The sequence below is a fragment of the Panthera leo genome, chromosome B4 (genome assembly GCF_018350215.1).
Source record: "Panthera leo isolate Ple1 chromosome B4, P.leo_Ple1_pat1.1, whole genome shotgun sequence".
NCBI classification, from domain to species: domain Eukaryota; kingdom Metazoa; phylum Chordata; class Mammalia; order Carnivora; family Felidae; genus Panthera; species Panthera leo.
This window is the reverse complement of record NC_056685.1, coordinates 22526350-22549581: the sequence shown is the minus strand read 5'-3', so window position 1 is coordinate 22549581 and position 23232 is coordinate 22526350. Positions and strand designations below refer to the sequence as shown.

The window sequence follows — 23232 nt, the reverse complement described above, 5'->3', positions numbered from 1 at the left end:
CAGATTTTTCTTTTCCCTTCAGACAACACTGTGGTTTATGGTTCATCTGAGTATCTGAAAACTGTTTTCATGATACCTTTTTGAAAGAAGCCATTATTTATTGGTGACTTCTGGGTTTTTTTAAAGAACAGTTAACTAGTGCTTAGTACGTGTGATTTACTGTTTTTTTTTTTTCTTTTTGGTTTTAACATTGTTTTCCAGTTCTTTTTTTTTTTTTTTAATTGTTGTGTTTATTTATTTATTTTGAGAGAGAGAGAGAGAGCAAGCACGACTGGGGCAGAGAGAGGGAGTGAACAAGTGGGGATGGGGGGAGGGGCAGAGGGAGGCAGTATCTCAAGCAGGCTGTGCCCTGTCAGCACAGAGTTCCATGTGGGGCTCCATCTCACAAATGGTGAGCTCATGACCTGTGCAGAGATCAAGAGTTGGACACTTAAGGGGCGCCTGGGTGGCTCAGTCAGTTAAGCGTCCGACTTCAGCTCAGGTCATGATCTCATAGTTCGTGAGTTCGAGCCCCGCATTGGGCTCTGTGCCGACAGCTCGGAGCCTGGAGCCTGCTTCGGATTCTGTGTCTCCCTCTCTCTCTGCCCCTCCCCTGCTCATGCTGTGTCTCCCTCTGCCTCAAAAATAAACATTAAAAAATAAATTAAAAAATAAAATAGTTCACCTTATTAAAAAAAAAAAAAGAGTTGGATGCTTAATTGACTCAGCCACCCAGGCGCCCCATGATTTACTGTTTTAAGCACTTTACAGACTTTAACTCTTTTAATCCCATAAGGATGTGAAGTATGCACTGGTATTATCCTCATAGTAAAGATGTGGAACTGAGGCACAGATGCGTTAAGGAACTTGTCCAAGGTCCACAGCTGGAGAACCAAGGACCAGGCCCAGGTAGACTGGCTCGAGTCCGTGCTCAGTCCCCTCTGTGCAATTCCCATCTCCTTGGGTTATCAAAGAAAAAAATCCAGCCAGACGACAGCCTTACCTGTGGTAACATTTCAAAACTGTAAAGGAGAAACATCTTAAAAGGGTGTTGTATCGGGGCACCCAGTGGCTCAGTCGGTTAAGCATCCAACTTTGGCTCAGGTCATGATCTTGCAGTTCATAAGTTCAAGCCCTGCATCAGGCTCTGCGCTGACAGCTCAGGGTGTGGAGCCTGCTTCAGATTCTGTGTCTCCCTCTCTCTCTGCCCCTCCCCCAACTTGTGTTTTCTCTCTCTCTCTCTCTCTCTCTCTTTCTCTCAAAAATAAATAAAAACAGGGGTGCCTGGGTGGCTCAGTTGGTTGAGCGTCCGACTTCGGCTCAGGTCATGATCTCACGGTCCGTGAGTTTGAGCCCCGCGTCAGGCTCTGTGCTGACAGCTCAGAGCCTGGAACCTGTTTCAAATTCTGTGTCTCCCTCTCTCTCTGCCCCTCCCCTGTTCATACTCTGTCTCTCTCTGTCTCAAAAATAAAATTAAAAATAATAATAATAATAATAAAATAAATAAATAAAAACATTAAATTAAAAAAAAGGATGTTTTATCAGTTTGAAGTCTGGCCTATGGGTAGCCTGGGTGGCTTAGTCAATTAAGCCTCTGACTCTTGATTCCAGCTCAGGTCATGATCTCCGCGTCCTGAGATCAAGCCCTGTGTCAGGCTCAGTGTTGAGTGTGGAGCCTGCTTGAGTGAGATTCTCTCTTGCCCTCTCCCTGTGCCCCTCCCCTGCTTGTGCACACACCCATGTCTGCTCTCTCTCTCTCTCTCAAAAAAAAAAAAAAAAAAAAAAAAAAAAAGCCTGGCCCTAAAATAAGAAAAATCTTACTTTAGGAAACTGATAACATTGTCAGTAATAAGATAAACTAAAATATTTTCAAAGTAGGAGTAGGACTCATAATCTTAGGTATATGATAGAATTAATATTAGAATTTTTTAAGCTGAACACAGCCTGGTTCCTGGAAACTTCTAGGAAGCTGTCCAGATTCTACTTAAAGTACAAGTAGTTACAAAAGATAGCTGAGGAGTCATATATTTATTGTGTGCATAAGCATTCTTTTGTAACTCTTGTGTTTACTTTCATGACAGCTCAGGATAACATTTAGACTTTGTCCTTTTTAACCTATGTGAGTGTTTTTTTTTTTAATATCTTCATTGAAGTATAATTTACATGCTATAAAATTCACCTGCTACTGTCAGTTTGCATTTCAGTGGTTCGCACTAAATTTATACAGTTGTGGAACTTTGATCACAACCTACTTTTAGAACATTTCTATTATCCTAAAAAGTTCCGTCATGCCAATTTGTATTCTCATCCGTGAGGTTTTAATTTCCTTTATTGTTATATGATTGTTTTCCTCTTATACCTTCTTTCACTCCTTTGGGTTGCTTTGTCTAATTGTTATGTCTGGGTTTTATGCACTTAGTTTTCGTCCTTTATTTTGGTTTCTTTTAACCTTGAGCTATTATTTATTCAATCGAGTGACCTTGTTATGAAGTCTTTTAAGGGGATCAAATGACAGTCCTTCATCCAGAGAAATTTAACTGCCATTGTTCTAGTCTCTTGGTTACCTCTTGCACCCTGATGCTGCTAGTACATGACTTGATGCTCATGGTGGGGAGGTGAGACGTGTGGAGAGGGACATGCCTTAGGGGTCTTCTTAAGTGGAGGATTCTGTAACTGCTGTGCCCTTCACCGTGTGCCTGTGGTTTGCCCTTCTGATAAAGTCATCACATCAAATGGCTCTGTGGGTAAGTAGAAAAGGAGTAGAGAAGGCCCATATGTGTATTTCTTTTCATCTTCTCTTTCTATGTGGAAAGGAGTATAACCCTCCCTTCTGTCCTGTCGGGAAAAGGTAGGAGGCTGGAGAGGATTTAGTGTGATGTTCTGGGAAGGTGGAATAATAGAAACAATTGAGCTATGTTGCATTAAAAAATCTTTAAAAGTTTTCAGGATCAAAAAGAAATTCCTTATTCTTCTTCATCCCATCCTCTCCATTTTTGTGAAGAAGTCAGTAGAATAAGACATAGCAGGCTTAGTTAAGAAACTTGAAACATGAACTCATAATGCAAGAGGGTTATCTCTATATTCAAAGGAAAAGTAAAGAAAACTTGAATATATTTGAAAGCTCAGGGGCCAAGTCATAATACTTCACTCAAGATAAATTTAAGACATGGACAGTTTTCAAAGTGCTAAAATTGTAGTCCTGCAGGAAAGTGAAATTTAAAAATATAATAAATTAGATCAAAGAGCTATTGGGGAGAAGAATCTGTGCAGACTACAGAATAAAAGAGAAGAAACATAATATGACATAGGGGAGATATTCTAGCTTTAGATTCAGGAAGCCATGATTTTAATTCTTGCCCTGACACTAGCCAGCAGTAATCTCAGATAAATCGCATAACCAATTTGGGCCTCAGTTTCCTCATGTGTAACATGAAACGATTTATTAATCTTAAGTCTTGAAGAGTCTTTTGTGCTTTACAATTATGTAATAAGATGGCAACACATGAATAGATGTTTATTATTAGCCATTAGGGAAACGCAAAGTATAATCACAGTAACTATCGCTACACACCTATAACAATGGCTAAAATAAAAAATAATGACAGTACCAAATGCTGTCAAGGAAGCAAAGAAACTGAATCACTCATACATCATACATCCTGGGAACCTAAAATTGTATATTCACTGTGGAAAATAGTTCGGCAGTTTCTTACAAAACTAAAGATGCAGTTACCATATAACCCAGCAACTATGCTCTTGGACATTTATTCCAGAGAAATGGAAATTATGTTCACACAAAACCTGTATACAAATATTTGTAATATATTTATTCATAATAGCCCCAAATTAGAAACAACCAAGATGTCCTTCAGACAAACTGTGGTGTATCCATACCGTGGAGTACTGTTTAGCAATGAAAGAGATGAGCTGTTGACACATGCAACAACTTGGGTGATTCTGCAGAGAATTCGGCTGAGTGAAAAAAGGCAATCCCAGAAGTTTACTGACTGCATGGTTCCAGTTATATAACATTGTTGAATGATAGAAATACAGAGCAGAGTAGTGGTTGCCTAGAGTTAGGGGCTGGGTGAGGAGCGAAGGGAGAGGGTGGATGTGGTTATGAAAGGACCACAGGAGAGATCCTATGGTAAAAGCACTGTTCTGTATCTTGACTGGTGGTGAATATACAATTGTACACATGCAATAAAACTGCACAGAGCTAAACATAAACAGGATACAAGTAAAACTGCTCTGAATATGATGAATGGATGCTATCCATGTCATTATCCTGGTTGTGATATGTACTATAGTTTTCCAGGATGTTGATGTTGAGGGAAATTGCATAAAGATTAAGGAGATCCCTTGGTGTTATTTCTTACAAATGCATGTGAACCTATAGTTATCTTAAAATTAGAAGCTTAATTTAGAAAACAAAATAAATTATGTATATTTTATTTATCCTTGTATCCTAACTGGGTGGAACAGTGTTAGATACACAGTAGGTTCTCAGTATTTATTTACTGAATAAATGGGGGGATTGCTTATGTGCATGTATAAAATGATTCTTTCATTTGGATCACAAAAGGAGGATCTAGTCACCGCTTAAATTGTGACTAAACTATTTAGGTGATTAAGCCCAGAATAATAACCTTTATCCTGCAAACTTTACCTAATTGTATGATCACTTTTGCAGTTACTTGAGACTCAGCTTGATTCCCCCATGTTGATGTTTGCTCTTACTCCCTCTTTCTAGCAAAGTCCTAGAAGGGAGGATAAACTAAAATGCATTTATGATAAATTAGCTTCAGGTGCACAAAGTCTCCATAGATGATTTCAGTCTTGATTATTGTAGCTTTATGATAAGCCTTGAATTCTTGTTCTGTAAGTACACCAATTTTGTTCTTTTTCAAATTTGTTTTAGCTGTTTGGATTCTTCTCATTTTAAAGTGAATTTTAGAAATGGTATGTTAACTTCTAAACAGAAATCTCCTGGATTTTTATTGTGATCTCATTTCTAGATCAATTTGGGGAGAGTTGACATTTTAAGAATACTTTGTCTTCTGATCCATGAACATGGTATATCTCTCCATTTATTTAGATATGCTTTAAATCTCTCGGCAGTGTTTTGGATTTTCAGTTAATAAGCCTTGCAAATCTTTTGTCAGATTTGTCCTTAAGTATTTCGTATTTTGAGCAGTATTTTAAAAGTTTTTTCAGTTACCAATGCTTATTGTAAGTATGTAGAAATACAACTGATTTTTGTATATTGCATATTATTTTCATTCACATTCCACTGACTAGAATTCCATTGACTAGAATTTGGTCACAGCTGCCCTTATGGCAAGTTTGCCTGGAGAATGTTACTATCTAGTTATCTTTCCAGGAAGAAGAGAAAATGAAATTGATGAATAGCTAACTACTAACAGCCCAAATATTGACTGTGTGATGAAAATATTAAGGATTTAGAAGTTTCTTGGATTTATTTTCTTTGTAGTGTAATAAATTTTTTATCATGCAAAAATTAATTTCAGGACATTTTTTAAGTTTTAACACCTTTATATGAAGCAAGTCATTCTGAAGGAATAGGTAGATTCACTAGTAAAACATAATAAAAATATAATAAAAGGAAGCGTGTTCAAGTATTTGCCATTTGACAAAGGTGGCATTTCTTTTTTTTTTTTTTTAAGTTTATTTATTTATTTTGAGAGAGAGAGAGAGAACAAATGGGGAGGGTCAGAGAGAGATGGAGAGAGAGAATCCCAAGCAGGCTCTGTGCTGTGAATGCAGAGGCCAATGCAGGGCTTGAACTCAGGAACCATGAGATCATGACCTGAGCTGAAATCAAGAGTCGGATGCTTAACCAACTGAGCCACCCAGGTGCCCCAATAAAGGTGATATTTCAAACTGCTGAGATGAACTTGGAATTGTAATTTAATACAAAATCTTAGCAGTAATGCAGACACAATTTTGAGATACCTATTAGATTGGGGAGATATCTGGGCTAGATTTAAAAATTAGGGGTTGTCTATATATAAATGGTATTTAAAGCATTAGACTGGATGAAATCACCAAAAGACAGAGTAGAACTAGAAAAGTCTATGGACTGAGCCCTGGATATTCCCAATGTCAGCAGTTGAGCAGATGACGTAGTAACAAAGGAGACTAAGAAATAGCCTATGAGTTAGGAGTAAAATCAGTATAGGAAGTCAAGTGGAGACAAATTTTCAAAAAGGAGAAGTGATTCTTGAACCCATTGGTAAGTCACATTAAGACAAGAACTGAGAATTGACTGCTCAGTTTAGCAATGTGGAAGCCGTTGGTAACCTTGACCGGGACAGTATCAGGGAATTATGGTGGCAAAAGCCTGACTTAAGGGGATTCAAAAGAAAATGGGAGGAAAAGAATTCAAGAGAGCAACGATAGTCAACTTCCAAAAAGTTTTGCTCTACAGGATAGGCAGAGTGGTGGTGGCAAACAAGGGGGTAGCTTGAGAGGGCTATGTGGTTCGAGGATTTTGTTGTTGTTACTTTAAAATTAAAGGACCTACAAAATGTGTCTATGCTGATGGGAATATAGTAAAGAAAATAGATGATGTGAAGGAGAGGGGAGAATTGCAGGAATCACATCTGTGAGCAGTAAAAGGGGTCTGGTACATGGGTAGGGACCCCAGAAGAGTGGGCCATCGGAGCAGGATTGTGATGAGAAAGAGGGCAGGAGAAGCTGGCCACAGCTGTAGGGGGGTAGATGTGGCAAGCGACTAAGCTCTCATCTCATGGCCTGTGGTTTTCAGTGTGACAGAAAGCAGGGTCATTAGCTGCAAGTGAGGACGAGAAGGGATAAAATAGTCATGTAGCTCGAATATACTGGACAGAACTATATTATTATTGGCAGACAACAGTAAAAGCTCCCTTGAGGTTATGAACTTAAAATGAAAACAGCTTCGTATTTATTTGTTTGTTCAATTTCTTTCTTTCTTTATTTTCATCTCTGCTCATGTTTGGCTACATAGGTGCAGGCCCAGAGCAGGCAGTGTTAATTATTTATCTGAGGTTAGATTGTGTCAAGGTTAGGACTTCGAGGAAGGAAGAGAAAGGCAATGGAGTGAACTGAAGCTGGCTTACAAGGGAAGTGAGAACATGAGGTGGTGAGGGACAGGGAAGAGGTAGGAGGCAGCAGCTCCAGATGGCAGATTTAGAAGAGCTGAGGGATGGATGGGAGGGAATGAAGAGTGGGTGTTTGATTTGAGATTACGCAGGGTTTTCAGCCATGACCAGATGAAAGCCAAGAGTGGAAGAGAAGAGAGCAGAATGCTGGATAGCCAGGGTAGTGGAAGGACTAGCTGTGTGGGTACTGAATTTGTGCTCAGGACTTGAAGGTCTTGTCTATTATTTTCTAATTATCTTTTATTTCTGTTGGACTCTCTGATAACAGTTTTAGTGTTCTTGGTAAGAGAATCACGTCTCTTCTTTCATAGTTTGTGTTTCTTAGTGCTTTACAGGATGGTCATGGTGTTAGCTTCATACCTTCTATCGTGTTGTCAGTTTTAACTGTTAGATTTACCAAGGGTTCTTACATCTGATTACCTTTCATAGCATCCCTCTCTAGAAAAATCACGATGAGGGGCGCCTGGGTGGCTCAGTCGGTTGAGCGTCCGACTTCAGCTCAGGTCACGATCTCATGGTTCGTGAGTTCGAGCCCCACGTCAGGCTCTGGGCTGATGGCTCAGAGCCTGGAGCCTGCTTCGGATTCTGTGTCTCCCTCTCTCTCTGCCCCTCCCCCATTCATGCTCTGTCTCTCTCTGTCTCAAAAATAAATAAACATTAAAAAAAAAAAGAAAAAAAAAATCACGATGATCTACGTGATTTGTAATACAAAGAATATGGTTCCTCTTTCTCCTTTAGGTTTGTATCTGCACTCATACATATGGTTTTTGTCCAAGTGAGGAAGTCTGTTGAATTTTCTAGTTAACTTTTAAATGTCTTTTTATTTTAGGTATCAAAGAGTAAAGATGGAAAAGAACAAAGTGAAACTGTATCACCATCCGAAGATGAAACATTCTCCTGGCCAGGTCCCAAAACAGTTATGTTGAAAAGAACATCTCAAGGCTTTGGTTTTACATTGAGGCATTTTATTGTTTATCCCCCAGAGTCTGCAATTCAATTTTCATATAAGGTAAGAACATTAATTAAAGTAAGTTAAAAACAACAACAACAACAACAACAATGCAAGGCAGTTCCTGTCTCCTTCTTATCTTCCTCTCATCCTCCCCTTGTGCCTTCCTTATGAAGGCTCCATCCTTCTGGAGGTTAATGAGGTTGTTATTGCCACGTTTTGGGGAGGGCACTTTGAATTGAATTGAGGCTTGCTTTGATTTTACTAGAATTTCTAAATAACTATTCACATATGGGTGTTTTTTTTTTTTTTATATTGTAGGATGAAGAAAATGGCAACAGAGGAGGTATGCTATAAAAATTTTAATTTTTCTCTGTTTTGCTACATGTCTTTCTATTCCTTAAGTAATATTAAATGAGCTGATACAGTTTTTCGAGTCCAAATATATATATAACTCTTAGATGGGAGAGCCCTAGAAATGAAATAATTTTACTGTTTTATGGATTCCATTGTCTCAGCATGATTTCAACATGCGGTGATTTTATTGTTAATTATATGTTAGTGCTTATGCAGGGGAACATCTATGATTCTGAGGAAAGTAATTGTGATATTTTTATTTAATTAGTAATCTTTTAAATTCAGTAATTTTTTTTAGGTAAGAAATGCTGTGTGTTTTATCTAGTAGATTTATTGACTCAAATAGTGAAAAAGAGAGTACTTGGGGTCTTCTCATAGTTAATCTTACTCTTAAGCATTATCTTTAATAAGCTTATTAAAAGGAGAATCAGGCCAGGGATGGGCATATTTCTTATTAACGTCCACTCATTTTTGTTTTAATTTTATATGAACTCTGATGAGTTAAATGTCACACACAATAAAATGTGCTCATTTTAAAAACTTTTATTTCTAGATGATTTTAGACTAGAATAAAGGTTGCTAAAATAGTACAGAAGTTTCTGTATATCCTTCGTTTAGCTTCCCATAATGTCCAACAACTTACACATTCGTGGTACAGTGAACAGGACTAAGAAATTAGCATTGGTCTGATACTGTTAATTAAACTACAGACTTTATTTGCTTTTTTACTAGTTTTTCTACCAGCATCTTTTCTCCGATGCGAGATTCCACATTGCATTCAATTGTCTTGTCCCTTTGTCTTCTCTAGTCTGTGACAGCGCCTCAGTCTGTCCTTGTATTTCATGGCCTCAACACCTTTGAAGAGTACCAGTGCGTTATTTTGTACAGTTCCCGTCAGTTTGGCTTTGTCTGATGTTTTCTTATCATGACTTTGAAGTTACACCTTTTTAACAAGAATGTCATGTTTGCACCAATCTTAAGTGTACAGTTATACATGTAAGGTACATTTTGATAAATCTATAACTTGTGAAACCACCATCGCAGTCAAGCTCTAATACCAAAAAGAACCTTTCTGTAGAATCAGTATGTTTTACACCTGAAACTGATGTAACATTGTATATTGCTATATACTTCAATAATTAAAAAAAAAAAAAAAAAAACCTTTCCATCATTCCATAAAGTTCCCTTACACAGCACTCTGCTGTTCCTAGACAACCACTAATCTGCTTCCCATCACTGCAGATTAGTATTTCTTATAAATGGAATACCGTATCATGTACTCGTTTGTGTCTTTTGCTTGCTGTAGTATTTTTGAGGTTCCACTGCATGGTACGGATAGATACTAACACTGCTCTTTCATTTGTTGCTGGTTAGTTTGTTTGAATACACCGCAGACTGGTTATCCACCCGTTTGTTTATCCACTCCCCTGTTGATGAAACTTTGTAATACCCATATCTGATTTGCGGTCTTAGAATGGTCATGCTAAGGGCTAAAGGGGAAGAAAACAATTTCTTTCAGCATTATCAAAAGTATTCTGTGAGTGTAAGGCCAGGTAGGACCCTTCATAGGTTATCACTGTTGTGCAGGGAGGGCCACTCTTGTGTCACCATCTGTCATGCACTGGGGTTCAGGAAGAATTCCAAATGTTACTTGGCATGAGCTAGAAATAGGTGTTAGCGAGGAAAGGGAAAGCTTACAAAACCAGCTTCAGCAAGAGGAAAGAGGATGTGGGTCTTCTGTCCTCCCATCGTCCCGCAGGACGATGTGCTGGTGCTCAGGTGGCCTGTTACACACAGCACCTAGAATAATGCTGTCTTTTAAGAAACAGTCTGACTTATGTAAAGTCAAGAATTGGTGGATAAAACAGGGTATAGTTAGTATGATATGAAATTACTCTGTCATATTTCTCTGCCTTGAGAAAGTTAAAAACAAAGAAGTTTGTTCCATATTTGTGAATACCTAAGGACAAAGAATTCACATAAAAGTCAGGGATATCCTCAGTTTAGAAGCCCTGAACATCTTAGAAGAGCAACCATCACTTTTTACTCAGTTCTGATTCCCTGGCGAGCAGTGAATTTGGGAAGTTCATGGAGTTTAAGGAGTGACTGACTGAGTCGTCCTCTGCCTCCTCTGCCCCCCAGGCCTAGGTTTGCTCTGGTCATCCCAGTTGGTAGTGGGGTCACAAGTTAGTCCATTGAGGCCTAGTTAGCTAAAGTATAGCCCTCATAATACCGTTTCAACTCAACTCATCAACCAACCATAAGAACATATTTTATGAGAATAAAGTTTCTTTATTTTAATTCAACTGAATATGACGATTTTTATTTTACAGTTTCATCTACTGATAAAACTTACTTTCAAGCATATTGAGATTACGATATCTTTTTATGTGAATTTTGTTTTAATGAAATAGAATCCAAGCCTCCAGTGTAATGATCCAAGTCAAAGCCTAGAATCACTGGAGAGGAAGTAATTGCCAGAATTTTATTCAAACTCCTAAGAGATCCTGTGATAATGCCAAAATTCTGTGAAACAGTTGAAAGGTTTTGTTTTAGTGTTCTTTCCTTTTGGCAATTTAGTGGAATCTCTTTTGACACTTGACTTTCTGATTACTCTCCTTCCCCAACTTCCATTCTGGTATGTTTCTTAGAGCCTATATACGTGTACTGTCTTGTGTTTTAAAATTATTTTTTCTTGTTGATTTGTTTTCTGTATTATGATGCAAATAATATTTATAAGAAAAAGGCTGTTAAAGTAGAAAAATATTTTTTGTTGATGATAGTTGTTGATAATTGCTGTCTTGCTGTTGTCCTGTTGTCCCTTAGATCTCTGGAGAAGATCTTTATAAATAATCAAAACAAGAATAATTAGAAGTTTGTAATTACTGTTATTTCTTTTCTACTTATTCCATGAGTAAAAATTCTGTCGAAGTTTAATTATAGGGACATGTCCAGGAGTGTGTTTGTCATTTTGTTAGGTACCTGAATAACTGTTGGATTTCTACTTCGGCATCAAAATGTATATTTAAGCATTAATAGTACAAAAAAGTAAGTGGGAATTTTATAAATTCTCTCAGTAGTAAAAATTTGTATTTTGTGATTGCAGTTTCTTTTTTTTAATTTTTTTTATTAAAAATTTTTTTTTAACGTTTATTCATTTTTGAAAGACAGAGTGAGAGGAGGCAGGGCAGAGAGAGGGAGACACAGAATCTGAAGCAGGCTCCAGGCTCTGAGCTGTCAGCACAGAGTCCGATGCGGGGCTCGAACCCATGAACTGTGAGATCATGACCTGAGCCGGAGTTGGATGCCCAACCAACTGAGCCACGCAGGGCCCCTGATTGCAGTTGTTTCTGACTAAAGAGCTCTGTAGCCTATGTTGGAGTTTTCTAACCAAGGCTTTTTTAGTGGCAAGAAATAGAAACTTCCTCAGACCACTTCTGGAAAGATGTGGTGATTCTGAAAAATCAATAGAGCATTTCCAAATTCAATGTCAAGAGTGATAGGATACCTGGGTAGCCATAGACACCAGAATTGGGACCTGGGAAGCTACTAAATGCAAAGAGTAACAACAACAACGACCCAAACTTTGGAATTTACTGGAGGATCGAAATGACTTTCATAATTAATTTTGATTATACCTGATTTTCTCATGAGCTGACATCTGTATATAAGGTACAGTCCTCATTATATCTTCTTTCTTCCTTCCTCTCTTATCATAACACTTCCTATTCCTGAGAATGAAACCTAATTTGGCCCAGTTCATCATTTTATGCCCACTGAACAGTACCCATTATGCTTAGAGGTCAAACATTCTTCCATTTAATGAAGAGGTAAATTCTGAAAACCTGAGAAAATCGGGCGTATTTTATGCCACTAATTTCCATTCATAAGGTGAAAACCTATTCCCTCAGAATAATATAACAGTAAAAAATGGACCTGAAAATTCATCGTAAGAGGAATTTCTTATGGTTAGGTCCATGGTCAGTAATGTCCCGGTAGGTCCTAGAAGAGTGTTTCACTATTTCTAAAATGTAGCAACACTAAGTGAGTTCCGTGGGTCTTTGCTGATGTCTTGTGCGTTGACTAAACCCCTTGGGATCCATTTTTCACGTATTTGACAGTTTAAACAATTTGAGTTTCTCTGGTAGGTAGCCAAATATACTAATTAGTTACATATTTTTGTTAATTTTTAATACTATTCATTAGAACATCCACAGATGTCTGATATTGTCCTGAAGATACTTTAGGAAGTAGAGATGATGATGTTGATGTTGTTGATGAGGAGGAGGAGGAGGAAGAGAAGATGATGATGATGATGATGATGAGAAGATGATGATGATGATGATGATGATGATAATGATGATAATGATGTGGAGGAGGAGGGGGAGATAGTGTGGTGGCAGTGGTGGCAGCTGATTTATAATGTGCCGGGCACTGTTTTAAGATTTTTTGTGGATTAGTTCATCAACTTTCTGGGGTGGATATTATCACCTCCCTATTTTAGATGAGGAAACTGAAGCATGAAGTGTTTAAGTAATTAGCAAGGGACAGCATTGGACCACAAACAAGCCATCTGGTTCTAGGGTTTCCTCTCACTTTCTACCATGGTTTTGCAGAAAATTCTTTACTTTCATAATTCATCCTTGGAAATGTAAGAAAGAGCATTCTGTTCCCTTGAAAGGTAAAGAGTATTAAAATACCTTAATTCAACTTTCATATGCAATTTTGGTTAACATAGTCTTAGCATTTTATACTTGTTCTTTAATTTTCTTCTTCTTTTTCCTAACTGAACATGTCCTATTGGCTTAAGTCTGTTCAGCAGAAGGATAAAGCATTATTGCTTTAATATTTGCAATTGATTTCCATCTTTGATTTGGTTATATTTTTGATACCTATGCATCTCATGACTGATAGAATGTTTTTGGTATTTTTCACTTAGTTGTAAGAGATGTTAAGGGCATTCATAGGTATTTACCAAAGATAAATGAAATATTTGCCTGCAAAACTATTTGTACAGGAATATTCATAAGTGCTATATTCATAATAAATAAACACTGGATTCAACCTAAGTATTCATCAATATAAGAATAGATAACCAAATTGTGGTGTATCAATGCAATGGAATACACATAGCCTTGTGGATCAATCTCATAAACATTTCTTATATTGAAGTGAAATTCACATAATACAAAATTCACCGTTGTAAAGCGAACAATTCAATGGCATTTAGTATAGAATTAAAGGTCATGTATGAAACGTACATCTATCACCTCTGTCTAGTTCCAAAACATTTTCATTGCTCCATAAGGAAGCCCATATCCATTAAGCTGTCATTCACTATTCTCCCCTCCCCAAAGTCCCTGAGAAATCCCAGTCTGTCTTCTGTCCCTTTGGACTCACCTATTCTGGATATTTTATAAAAATAGAATGATACAATATATAATGTTTTTCATATGGCTTCTTGCATTTTGTGTAATGTTTTTGAGTTTTGTCCATGGGGAACAGGAATCAATACTTCATTCCTGGCTGTATAGTATTCCCTTGCATGTATATACCACAGCTTGCTTATCCATTCACCCATCGATGGACATTTGGACTGTTTCTACCTTTTTTGGCTATTGTAATTAGTGTTGCTATGAACTTGTGTATGCAAGTGTTTATTTGAGTCCCTGTTTTCAGATCTCTAGGATATATATCTAGGAGTGGGATTGCTCCGTTGTTATGTGGTAATTCTGTGTTTAACATCTGGGGACCTGCCAAACTGTTTTCCACGTTTCCATGGTAACTGTACCATTTTTACATTTGCACCAGCAATGTGTGAAGGTCACAGTTTCTCCACATCCTCATCAGTGCCTGTTATTTTCCATTTTTGAATTATAGCCAGTCTAGTGAGTGTGAAGTGGTATCTCATTGTGGTTTTGCTTTGCATTTATTTTCTTAATAACTAGTGAAATTGAGCATCTTTTCGTGTGCTTGTTAACCGTTTGTATATCTTCTCTGGAGAGATGTCTATTTAAGTCCATTGCTCCTTTTTTTTTTTTTTTTAATTGGGTTATTTGTCTTTTTGATTTTGAGTTGTAAGTGTTCTTTATATATTCTAGATAGTAGATTGTTATCAGATATATGATTTGCATATATTTTCCCTCATTCCACAGATTGTTTTTTCACTTTCTTGATAATGTCCTTTGATGCACAAAAGTTCCTAATTTTGATGAAATCTAATTTATGTACTTTTTCTTTTGTTGTTCATGCTTTTGCTGTCTAAAACATTTTGATGAGTGAAAGAAACCAAGCACAAAAGAGTACAGACTGTCTGATGCTATTTGTATGGGAGGAAAGATAAATCCAACCCAAATTGTGGTTGCCTGAATTGATTGCAAAGGGGCTAAGGGAAGTTTCTGGCAAGATGGAAATGTTCTTTATCTTGATTGTCATGGTGGTTACATGGGTTTATACATTTGTCAAAACTTAGGAAGCTCACACTTAAAATGAGCACATTTTATTACATGTAAATTATATACCTCATTAAAGTTGATTTAAAACAAAGAGAACATATATAATAATTTAGTTGGACTTTTTCCCCCAGTGTTTAGCTATTTCAGCCAGTGCAGTTAGGAGCATTCTTATACATGAACTTTTGGGAACACGTGTACTTATTTCTAGTGGGTCTGTGTATCCAGGGGTAACACTAATAGGTATGCATACAGGCACATTTAGTAGATACCGCTAAATTGTTTTCAAAGTGATTATACCAACTAATATACTGAACCACGAGGTGTGAGAGTCCCAGTTGTGTCATATCCTCACTAACATTTAATATTTGTCAGTCTTTTTAATTTTAGTCATTTTAGTGGGTGTATAGTGGTGTGGCATGTGGGTTCATTTTTATCTTCCTGAAAACTAATGGGGTTGATTACCTTTCGTTTGGCTATTGGGTATCAGTACTTTAAAAAAAATTAATTTGTAGGAGTTCTTTAAATATTCTTGATGAGGAGGGGCGCCTGAGTGGCTCAGTCAGTTAAGCGTCTGACTTCGGCTCAGGTCTCGATCTCATGGTTTGTGGGTTCAAGCCCCACATCAGACTCTGTGCTGACAGCTCAGAGCCTGGAGCCTGCTTCAGATTCTGTGTCTCCCTCTCTGTCTGCCCCTCCCCCACTCATACCCTGTTTCTCTCTCAAAAATAAATTTAAAAAACATTAAACAATTTTTTAAATATTCTTGATGAGGATTTTATTAGTTGTATCTATAGCAAATATCCAGCTATTAGTTACCTTTCAATTTCTCGTTAGTAATTTTCATAAAGGAAAGTTCCTATTTGTAATATAGTCCAAATTGTCAATCTTCCCTTTTATGGCTAATACGTTGAATCCTATTTAAGCATGGTCACAAAGATATTCTCCTGTGTTATCTATCTCCAGTTCACCTGTAATTGACTATTTTTGCATGTAGTATGAAGTCAAGATTTTTTCCCCCTATATGGATATACATTTAACCCTGCACTCTTTAGTGAAAAGACCGTACTTTCTTTACTGCTCTGTAAAACCACCTTGATCATAAAGTATCTGTATATGTGTAGGTCTGTTTCTGGACTTCCTTCTTTCCAGGGGTTGGCCTGTGCCTCACTTTAGTGTAGCTTCCAAACTAAGAACGGTTCTATATTTTTAAAAGGTTGTTTAAAAGAAGAAGAATATGTGACAGAGACTGTATATGTTCTGCATGGCCTAAAATGTTTACTGCTTGGCTCTTTACACACAAAATTTGTCAACCTTTGTTCTATTCCATCGGTCACTTTCTTTGCAGCAAAACTGCGATCTTAATTTTACTGTCGTTACTATATAATAAATGTTGCTGAAAGGTAAAGTCTTTTAATTTTGTTGTTCACGATTGGATTGGCTGTTTTTGTCCATTTGCAATATTATAACACTTTTAAAATCAGTTTGTCAGTTTCTACACCCACAAAAAAATCCTATTGGAATTTTAATTAGCTTTGTATTAATTACAATATTTGATTATTTGAAAACATTTGAAATAATTGAATCTTCTAATCTGCGAGTGTAATGTCTTTCCCATGAAGGAGTGTTGAATTTTTCTGCATCTTTTGGAATAAACCTTTTATTTTTTTCCCTTTAATCTCTTAATATAGTGAATTATATTGATTTATTTTTCCAACTGTTAAACATTGCATTACTGGACTAAACCAAGCTTGTTCATAATATATGATACTTTTTACATATTGCCAGGTTTGGTTTTCTGTTGTATTTAGGATTTTTGCATCTCTGTTCAGAGACTGTCTTTACCTAAAGGTGGGCCTTAGTTTTTTTGACATTTGGTGTAACAGTTCGGGTTCTCTGCGAAACAGACGCCACAACAGGAACAGATGGCAAGACAGCGTTAGACGTGCCAGAGATTTCGTGGGAGAAGTGTCTGTGCAGGATTGAGACGAAGGGGGCGGGAGAGGCAGGGGAAGACTTCAGAGCGCACTGTAGGTCTGACATCTGTGAAAGAAGAGAGGGAAGGGAGGCTCCGGTAGGAAAGGTGCCAGATTGCAGCACAAGGTATGGAGGTCTCTGTGAGGCAACTGGGGAGCTCCCATGCAAACACTGCCCTTGAGAATCCTTGGGCAGGCGTGGGGAAACGTGGCCTCTGTGCGAATGTGGCGGTGGATATTAAAGGGCAGCAGCTGGGGCTGTCACCCAGCTGTGTTCCCCATAGCAGCCTCTCTCGAAGGAAATCTGCACAGCACACCTGCACGCTTGACGGGGTTGGGCTTTCTCTTTTTTACCCCTGCTCACCCCACATGTTACTTTGGAGGCCTCAACTGAAAGCATGGTGGTGTTTTCCAGGCCCTCTTCCTTGGCTGGCCTCGAATGCCCATTTTTGTTCCCGTGGCCCTTTGAGACTGATGGAAGCTCTGCACAGCCCCTCCGTCTCTCAGCTGTGGCTTTGGAAGCAGAAAGGGCCTCGAGGTGAAAAGCGGTGTAAAACACCGAGACCACCTCGCTGGACTTCCTTCTCTCTGGGGTCTTGTCCCTCTGAGTGCTCTTGCCTTGGAGGCTGTCTCTGCCTTCATACAAATGTTACCTGTACTTGGTCGAGCTTTTCTGGTTGTGGCTCATGGGTGGAAGAGTTGATTCTGAAATAAGGCAGTTCACTATTGTCAGATTTGGAAATTTTTGTCTGTTTACGTTTAATACAACTCATAATACATTTATTGTTTATTCGCCTACTTTATTTTAAAGTTTCTATTTTATTTTGAATTTCTTATATTTCTTTTCTCTCTTTAAGACTAAGTAATATATTGTGATTCTTTTAGTGGTTATCCTAGAAATTATAATATGCAAGTTTATCACAGTCTAATGCTAATTAATATTTTACTCTGTTCTGAAACAATATAAGGGCCTTAGGTCATGCTCTCTCTACTTATTTCTCTCCCTCCTACCTGCAGGATACTTTTATGTTGTGTCACAGTTCTCTCGGGACTTTGGTTGGTTTGTTTTTTTCCTGAAAGGTCTTTGCTTTGCTCTCATTTTGGAAAAGATTGTTGCTACAGAATTTTATGTTGATATTTTCTTCCAACATATTGAAGATCATATCCCACTCTCTTTTGGCTTCTATACTTGCTCATAAGAATTCATATTTTGGTTTATTGGTTTTTTGAAGGCAAACTTTTTTCATATCTACTGTTAAGATTTTCTTCATGTCTTTGGTGTTTGGCCATTTCGGTGTTTGGCCATTCTTGGTGAAAATTTATTTTTATTTTCCTTGTTTCCAATTCATTGAGCTTCTTGTGTCTGTCATTGGGTGTCTGTCATCAGTTCTAGAAAATTTTCAGTCAGTGTTTCCTCACGTATTATCTGTATTTCAAGGCTCTCTTCAATTCTTCAATGCTCTCTTAATTCTTCAATTAAACATATGTTAGATGTTTTTATTCTGTCCCCTATGGCTCCTAAATTCTCTACTTTTTCCTTTTTATTTTTGGTCTTCCCCAGCTGCATTTTGGATATTTTCTTCTAGTATATATCTAATAATTTTGAGTTTTAAATTTTGATTGTTAGAAGTTCTTTAGGGTAATGTAGTAAACTGTACATGATTGCTTCTTATAGTTTTCTCTTTATCATTTTTAGGCCTTTTTTTTAATAATTTCTTCAAACATGCTAAGCAAAGTTGTTTTATAATCTGGTTCTGGAAATTCCACTATCAAGAGTCTTTCTGGGTCTGTTTCTCTTTCTTTTCTTTTCTTTTTTAAATTTTTTAACGTTTACTCATTTTTTTGAGAGAGAAAAGAGAGAATGAGTGGGGGCGGGGCAGAAAAAGAGAGAGACACAGAATCTGAAGTGGGCCCCAGGCTCTGAGCTGTCAGCACAGCACCTGGGGCTCAAACCCACGAGCAGTGAGATCATGACCTGAGCTGAAGTTGGACACTTACTGACTGAGCCACCCAGGCGCTCCTCTGTTTCTCTTTCCTTTTTTTTTTTTTCCTGGTTCTAGCTCAGGATAGGTTGGGTTTTTTTTTTTTTTTTTTTTTTGCTTTATGTATTGGACTATTTTGCGTTTGTTGACCTTCAAAAGTTATTACTGGAGATTTTTTGAGATCTAGGGTGAAAAAGTTGTTTTCAAGTAGACTGGTGTTTGCTTTTATACAGAACCAGGCGATTGTATTTTTAGCCTGCAAATCAATGTGAAGTTTGGTCTGTAGCCACTTTTTAGAAATTGGTTTCCTTCTCTTTTCCCCCTTCCTTTGCTTAGCACCCAGGTAGCTTTCAGGTTGGTGGAAGCATAATTTTCAGTTAACATTATTCTTAAATGTGGGCTAATCTTCTAATTGATTCATAACTGTCTAGGACTTAGGCTTGTCTTCTGCCTGCTGGGTGAAGAAACTCTTAAAATGGAAGGGGCTCATGTTCAGTAGCCTGCACATATAGGGTTGACATTAATAGTGTTTGGAGATGTTGTCTAGCAGCTAGGCTCACATGTATACGCACTCTGGTTCAAATATAAATTGTGCATTCCCTTGTAGTAGCTCAATTTGCTAGTACATCGATACTTCATTGGAAGATTTGCTGCCCATATGTCATAATAAAATATCTTTATATCCTATCAACATGGATAAAATCAGATTACGAAGTTATTTGTAGTTTGCTGTTATGAGCAATGTTTCCTAGTATAAAAATGTATAGGCTTACAGACACACACACACACACACACACACACACACACACACACACACAAGATAAGTGATTCTTCATGTTGCTATTGATAAGTTAACTTCAGATATTCATTTTATTCATCTCCATTTGACAGGTGGGAAAGGATGGGAAATGAGGGCTCCCAGATCTTCTTGTGGTTAAATAGGACATGGTTGAAACACTGGGGAGCCCCAGAAATCAAAGACAGTGATGGCAAGGATCTATATAAATTTTATGATGTGTATTTTTTGAGAAGATTGAAAGAACTTGAACCTTTGGCTTGCAAAAGAGATGCAGAGGGCAAGAAAGTGATAGCTATTTTCAAATGTTTGGAAGCCCATTTTGTATAAGATGAAGTAAATCGATTGTTTCATGCTTCACAGTTAGTTTCCCTAATTCTCTTCTGGAAAATCCCTCATATTTTGGAGACCGCTAATCCGAGTGATTGCTCCTGCTCCATGGTAAACAAGCTGAGATTTTCTGCCTCCTCCTATACCTGATTCTGGGAGGTGGTGGCCGCAGCACAGATCTGATACAGGAAAATGCAGAAATAAGAGGGGCAATGATATCTCTTATCAAAAATTAATCATCGGCGTGTGCAAAGTGAAATTTTCCTACATACCCAGACTATTCATTGTATTTATGAAGACAGTGTTTTTATGCATTGCTTTAAGGACAAAGATTATTTAAGGAAGGAAACTGTCTTTTATTGTTAATTTCCAGTGCCTAGTAAGTACCTGGTAGGAGCTCAAATGTTTGTTGAGTAAACACTGTTCCCAGATGACTCTTCCCAAAGCTGCAGAACTCAGCATGTTCATGTCTGTACCTCCGCTGTCGAGGAAGAAAGTTATTGTCTCTTGTCTGCCTTCTTATCTTTCACCTTTCTCCCCTTTTTATGCAAAGTGTCAGACTTTTTTTTTTTCTTTAATTTAGAGATCTTATTTCATATAACTGCGGAGCGTGTGAGCTGGGACAGCAGTAACAAAAATGTGGTAATCCTGGAGTTCAGTAGGAATTTGGGCAACCTCTTTGTAAAATACACTGCTAAGGTGGTCAAGTTAGATGTGAGTTAAAAAAAAAAAAAAAAAAAAAAAAAAAAAAATATATATATATATATATATATATATATATAAAAAACTTCACCTTAAAAGTTCCAGGAAACCATTTTCACAATAATGGAATTTGATTGGATTAAAGTAGGCACTGTCAGAAATCCAATTTTTTGGAGCAGGTTTTAAGACTTTGAAAGGCATGAAGTTACTTTGGTGGTCAAGAAAATAAATGCAATTTTAAAAGTTTCTGGAAGCGTTCTAAAACCTTTAAGATATATGACATCCAGGGTCTCAGAAAGCTAACTGGGGATAGGGCTATAAAGGTGAAAAAGTCAAGGAAGGTACGTGTTTGGAGTATTAATGTTCTAGGCTGTCCCCTGGAATAACTTCTCCACGGAAAATGTTGTTGCAGAGGTGATCCTGTAATTAGGTGACTTTGAGCTGTCTTTTCCCAGCTGCTGCATGACTTAAGACCTTGATCACAGACACCATCTGGCTGGATAGTCCCGTTTGGTTTTTTTTCCCTGATTGCTCTCCAGCTAGTCTACATTCAAAGTATGTGATTCATAGATACGGCTAATAAGTTAATGGTAATAGTTATGGTCTCTGTTTTCGAAGTTTAACAGATAACTTTTCAGAGTAGAAATATTTGCATACGAATGCTAAATATATTATATATAGAAATATGTTTCCTGTTGCTTATTCATTCACTTAGCAAACATTTGTTGAGTCACTGCCATGAACAAGTCGCTAATCTGATTGCTGGGAAGGGAGCAATATGGCGTCTAACCTGGCTTTCTTCAGATAGTTGTTCAAATGTCACCTGCTAGAGAGGGTTTGCCTGACCATTTCAGGAAGATAGTATTACAGCCCTGCCTTTCATTTTCCCTCTCCTTCCCACTCTGCTTATTATTTTTCCTAACACTGTCACCATCTCTCCTACTACCTGTTTCTTGTGGAACATTTTCTTCCTCCATTAGAATGTAGAACAGGAACTCTATTTTATTATTTTGGCTTAAAATCCAGAACAGTTTCTGGCCTGTATACATTCAACAAATGTGTAGGTAAGATATGGGCCTTGGCTTCTGGAAACTCCTGCTCTGGTGGACATTGAAGGTGTAATATAATTCTATAAGTGCAACCACAGAGGTGTGTACAGTTTTGACAGGACCACAGTAGAGAGGGGGAATCGTCTAAGCACCAGGGAAGGGGGTCTCAGGCGGGATGTCCTCTGTGCTGTTGACAGATGAATAGGACTTTATCAGGAGGAAGGAGGAACAGTGTTGTGGAACAGATATATCAGAGACACCCGGAAGTTATATTTGCCCAGATTTGGTGGTAGGGCTTGGGGGTGGATTTTATGTCACCAACAATGGTTGATTTGTGGAGGATTATGCTTAGCTTTTCTGGCATACATGAGTAGATAGATGGGGGAAGGGGCATTAACTGCGGGATTCTAGAGGGGAAGCATATCTTCCTCTGGGGAAATGGGTTTAGTTTGGGATAAGTTGCATTTCTGATGCCTGTAGAACGTTTAGTACCTAGTTGAAAATTTGAGTGTGGAGCTCATAGAGGTGGGGATTGAAAATAGATTTGGAAGTCATTGTTATATATGCTGTAATTAAGTCCTAGGGATAAATGAAACCATGCACAGAGAGCATGAAAACAGAATAAAAGATAGGACCCTAGGGAACACAACATCCAAGAGATGGTCAGAGAACGAAGAATCAGAAAAGGAACTCTGAGAATAAGTTTTAGAAGGTCTGAGGACAACCAGGAGGAGTCGACGACCTACTAATTAAGAGGTGGTCATTTTAAGGGGGGAGTGGATAACGTGCCATTTGTCACAGAAAATTCATTAGGCTGATGACTAAAAAGATACTGTTGGACCCAGTCTGACAAGTAGCAAAGTGGTAAGATAGGAGAATAGTTTCAGTACAGTGAGCCGACGGGATGTGAGAACCAAATATCAGTGGGTTGGAACGTAAATTAGAGCAGTGAACCTCAGTGAGCATGGGAGTGAGGTGTGTGGGCGATTTTGCCCCCAATGGCATACTTCTCAGTGTCTGAGAAACCCTGAACTGAAAGTAATGAGGATAGGAGTATAGACTATTCTTCAGGAAGCATGAAAAGGAAGGGAAGGAGTATAAGAGATGATAGCTATGTGGAAAGACAGGGAGAAGATTTATTGTTGTTCTACATTTGGGAAGCTTTGGTAGGTCTCTGAGAACATGTATTTCCGTCCAGCGGGGAGAAGAACAGAGACTGACTGAAGTTTTACCCACGAGAGGAGACCATGAGGGAAACAAGGTTCTAAAGAAGGCCAGTAACTAAGTCCTTACTTGAGGTGGAGCAAAAGGAAGTATGGATGTGGGCAAAGATTAAAAAATGAGGATACAGCCATCGAGGTATGGTGCCGTAAGAGGCAAAGTTATCCAACTAGTGTGAGGAAATCAAGATGGAATAGCCAGTTTAAGAAGATTTTTTGGAGGTTTGAAACCGCAACCTTGAAGGTTCAGTGAGCAGTACCAAGAACTTCACTGAAC

General features: G+C 37.9%; 1 protein-coding gene across 6 annotated transcripts in view; it reads left to right on the top strand.

The window, feature by feature from the left end:
* Window positions 1-23232, top strand: part of ARHGAP21 (Rho GTPase activating protein 21) — a 135754-nt gene that overhangs the window by 50873 nt on the left and 61649 nt on the right. For all 6 annotated transcript variants that reach the window (XM_042945125.1, XM_042945124.1, XM_042945123.1 and 3 more), the window contains 2 exons: window positions 7972-8151; window positions 8413-8437. In XM_042945125.1, the coding sequence (XP_042801059.1) occupies window positions 7972-8151; window positions 8413-8437 (205 nt within the window). The remainder of the gene's footprint in view (window positions 1-7971; window positions 8152-8412; window positions 8438-23232) is intronic.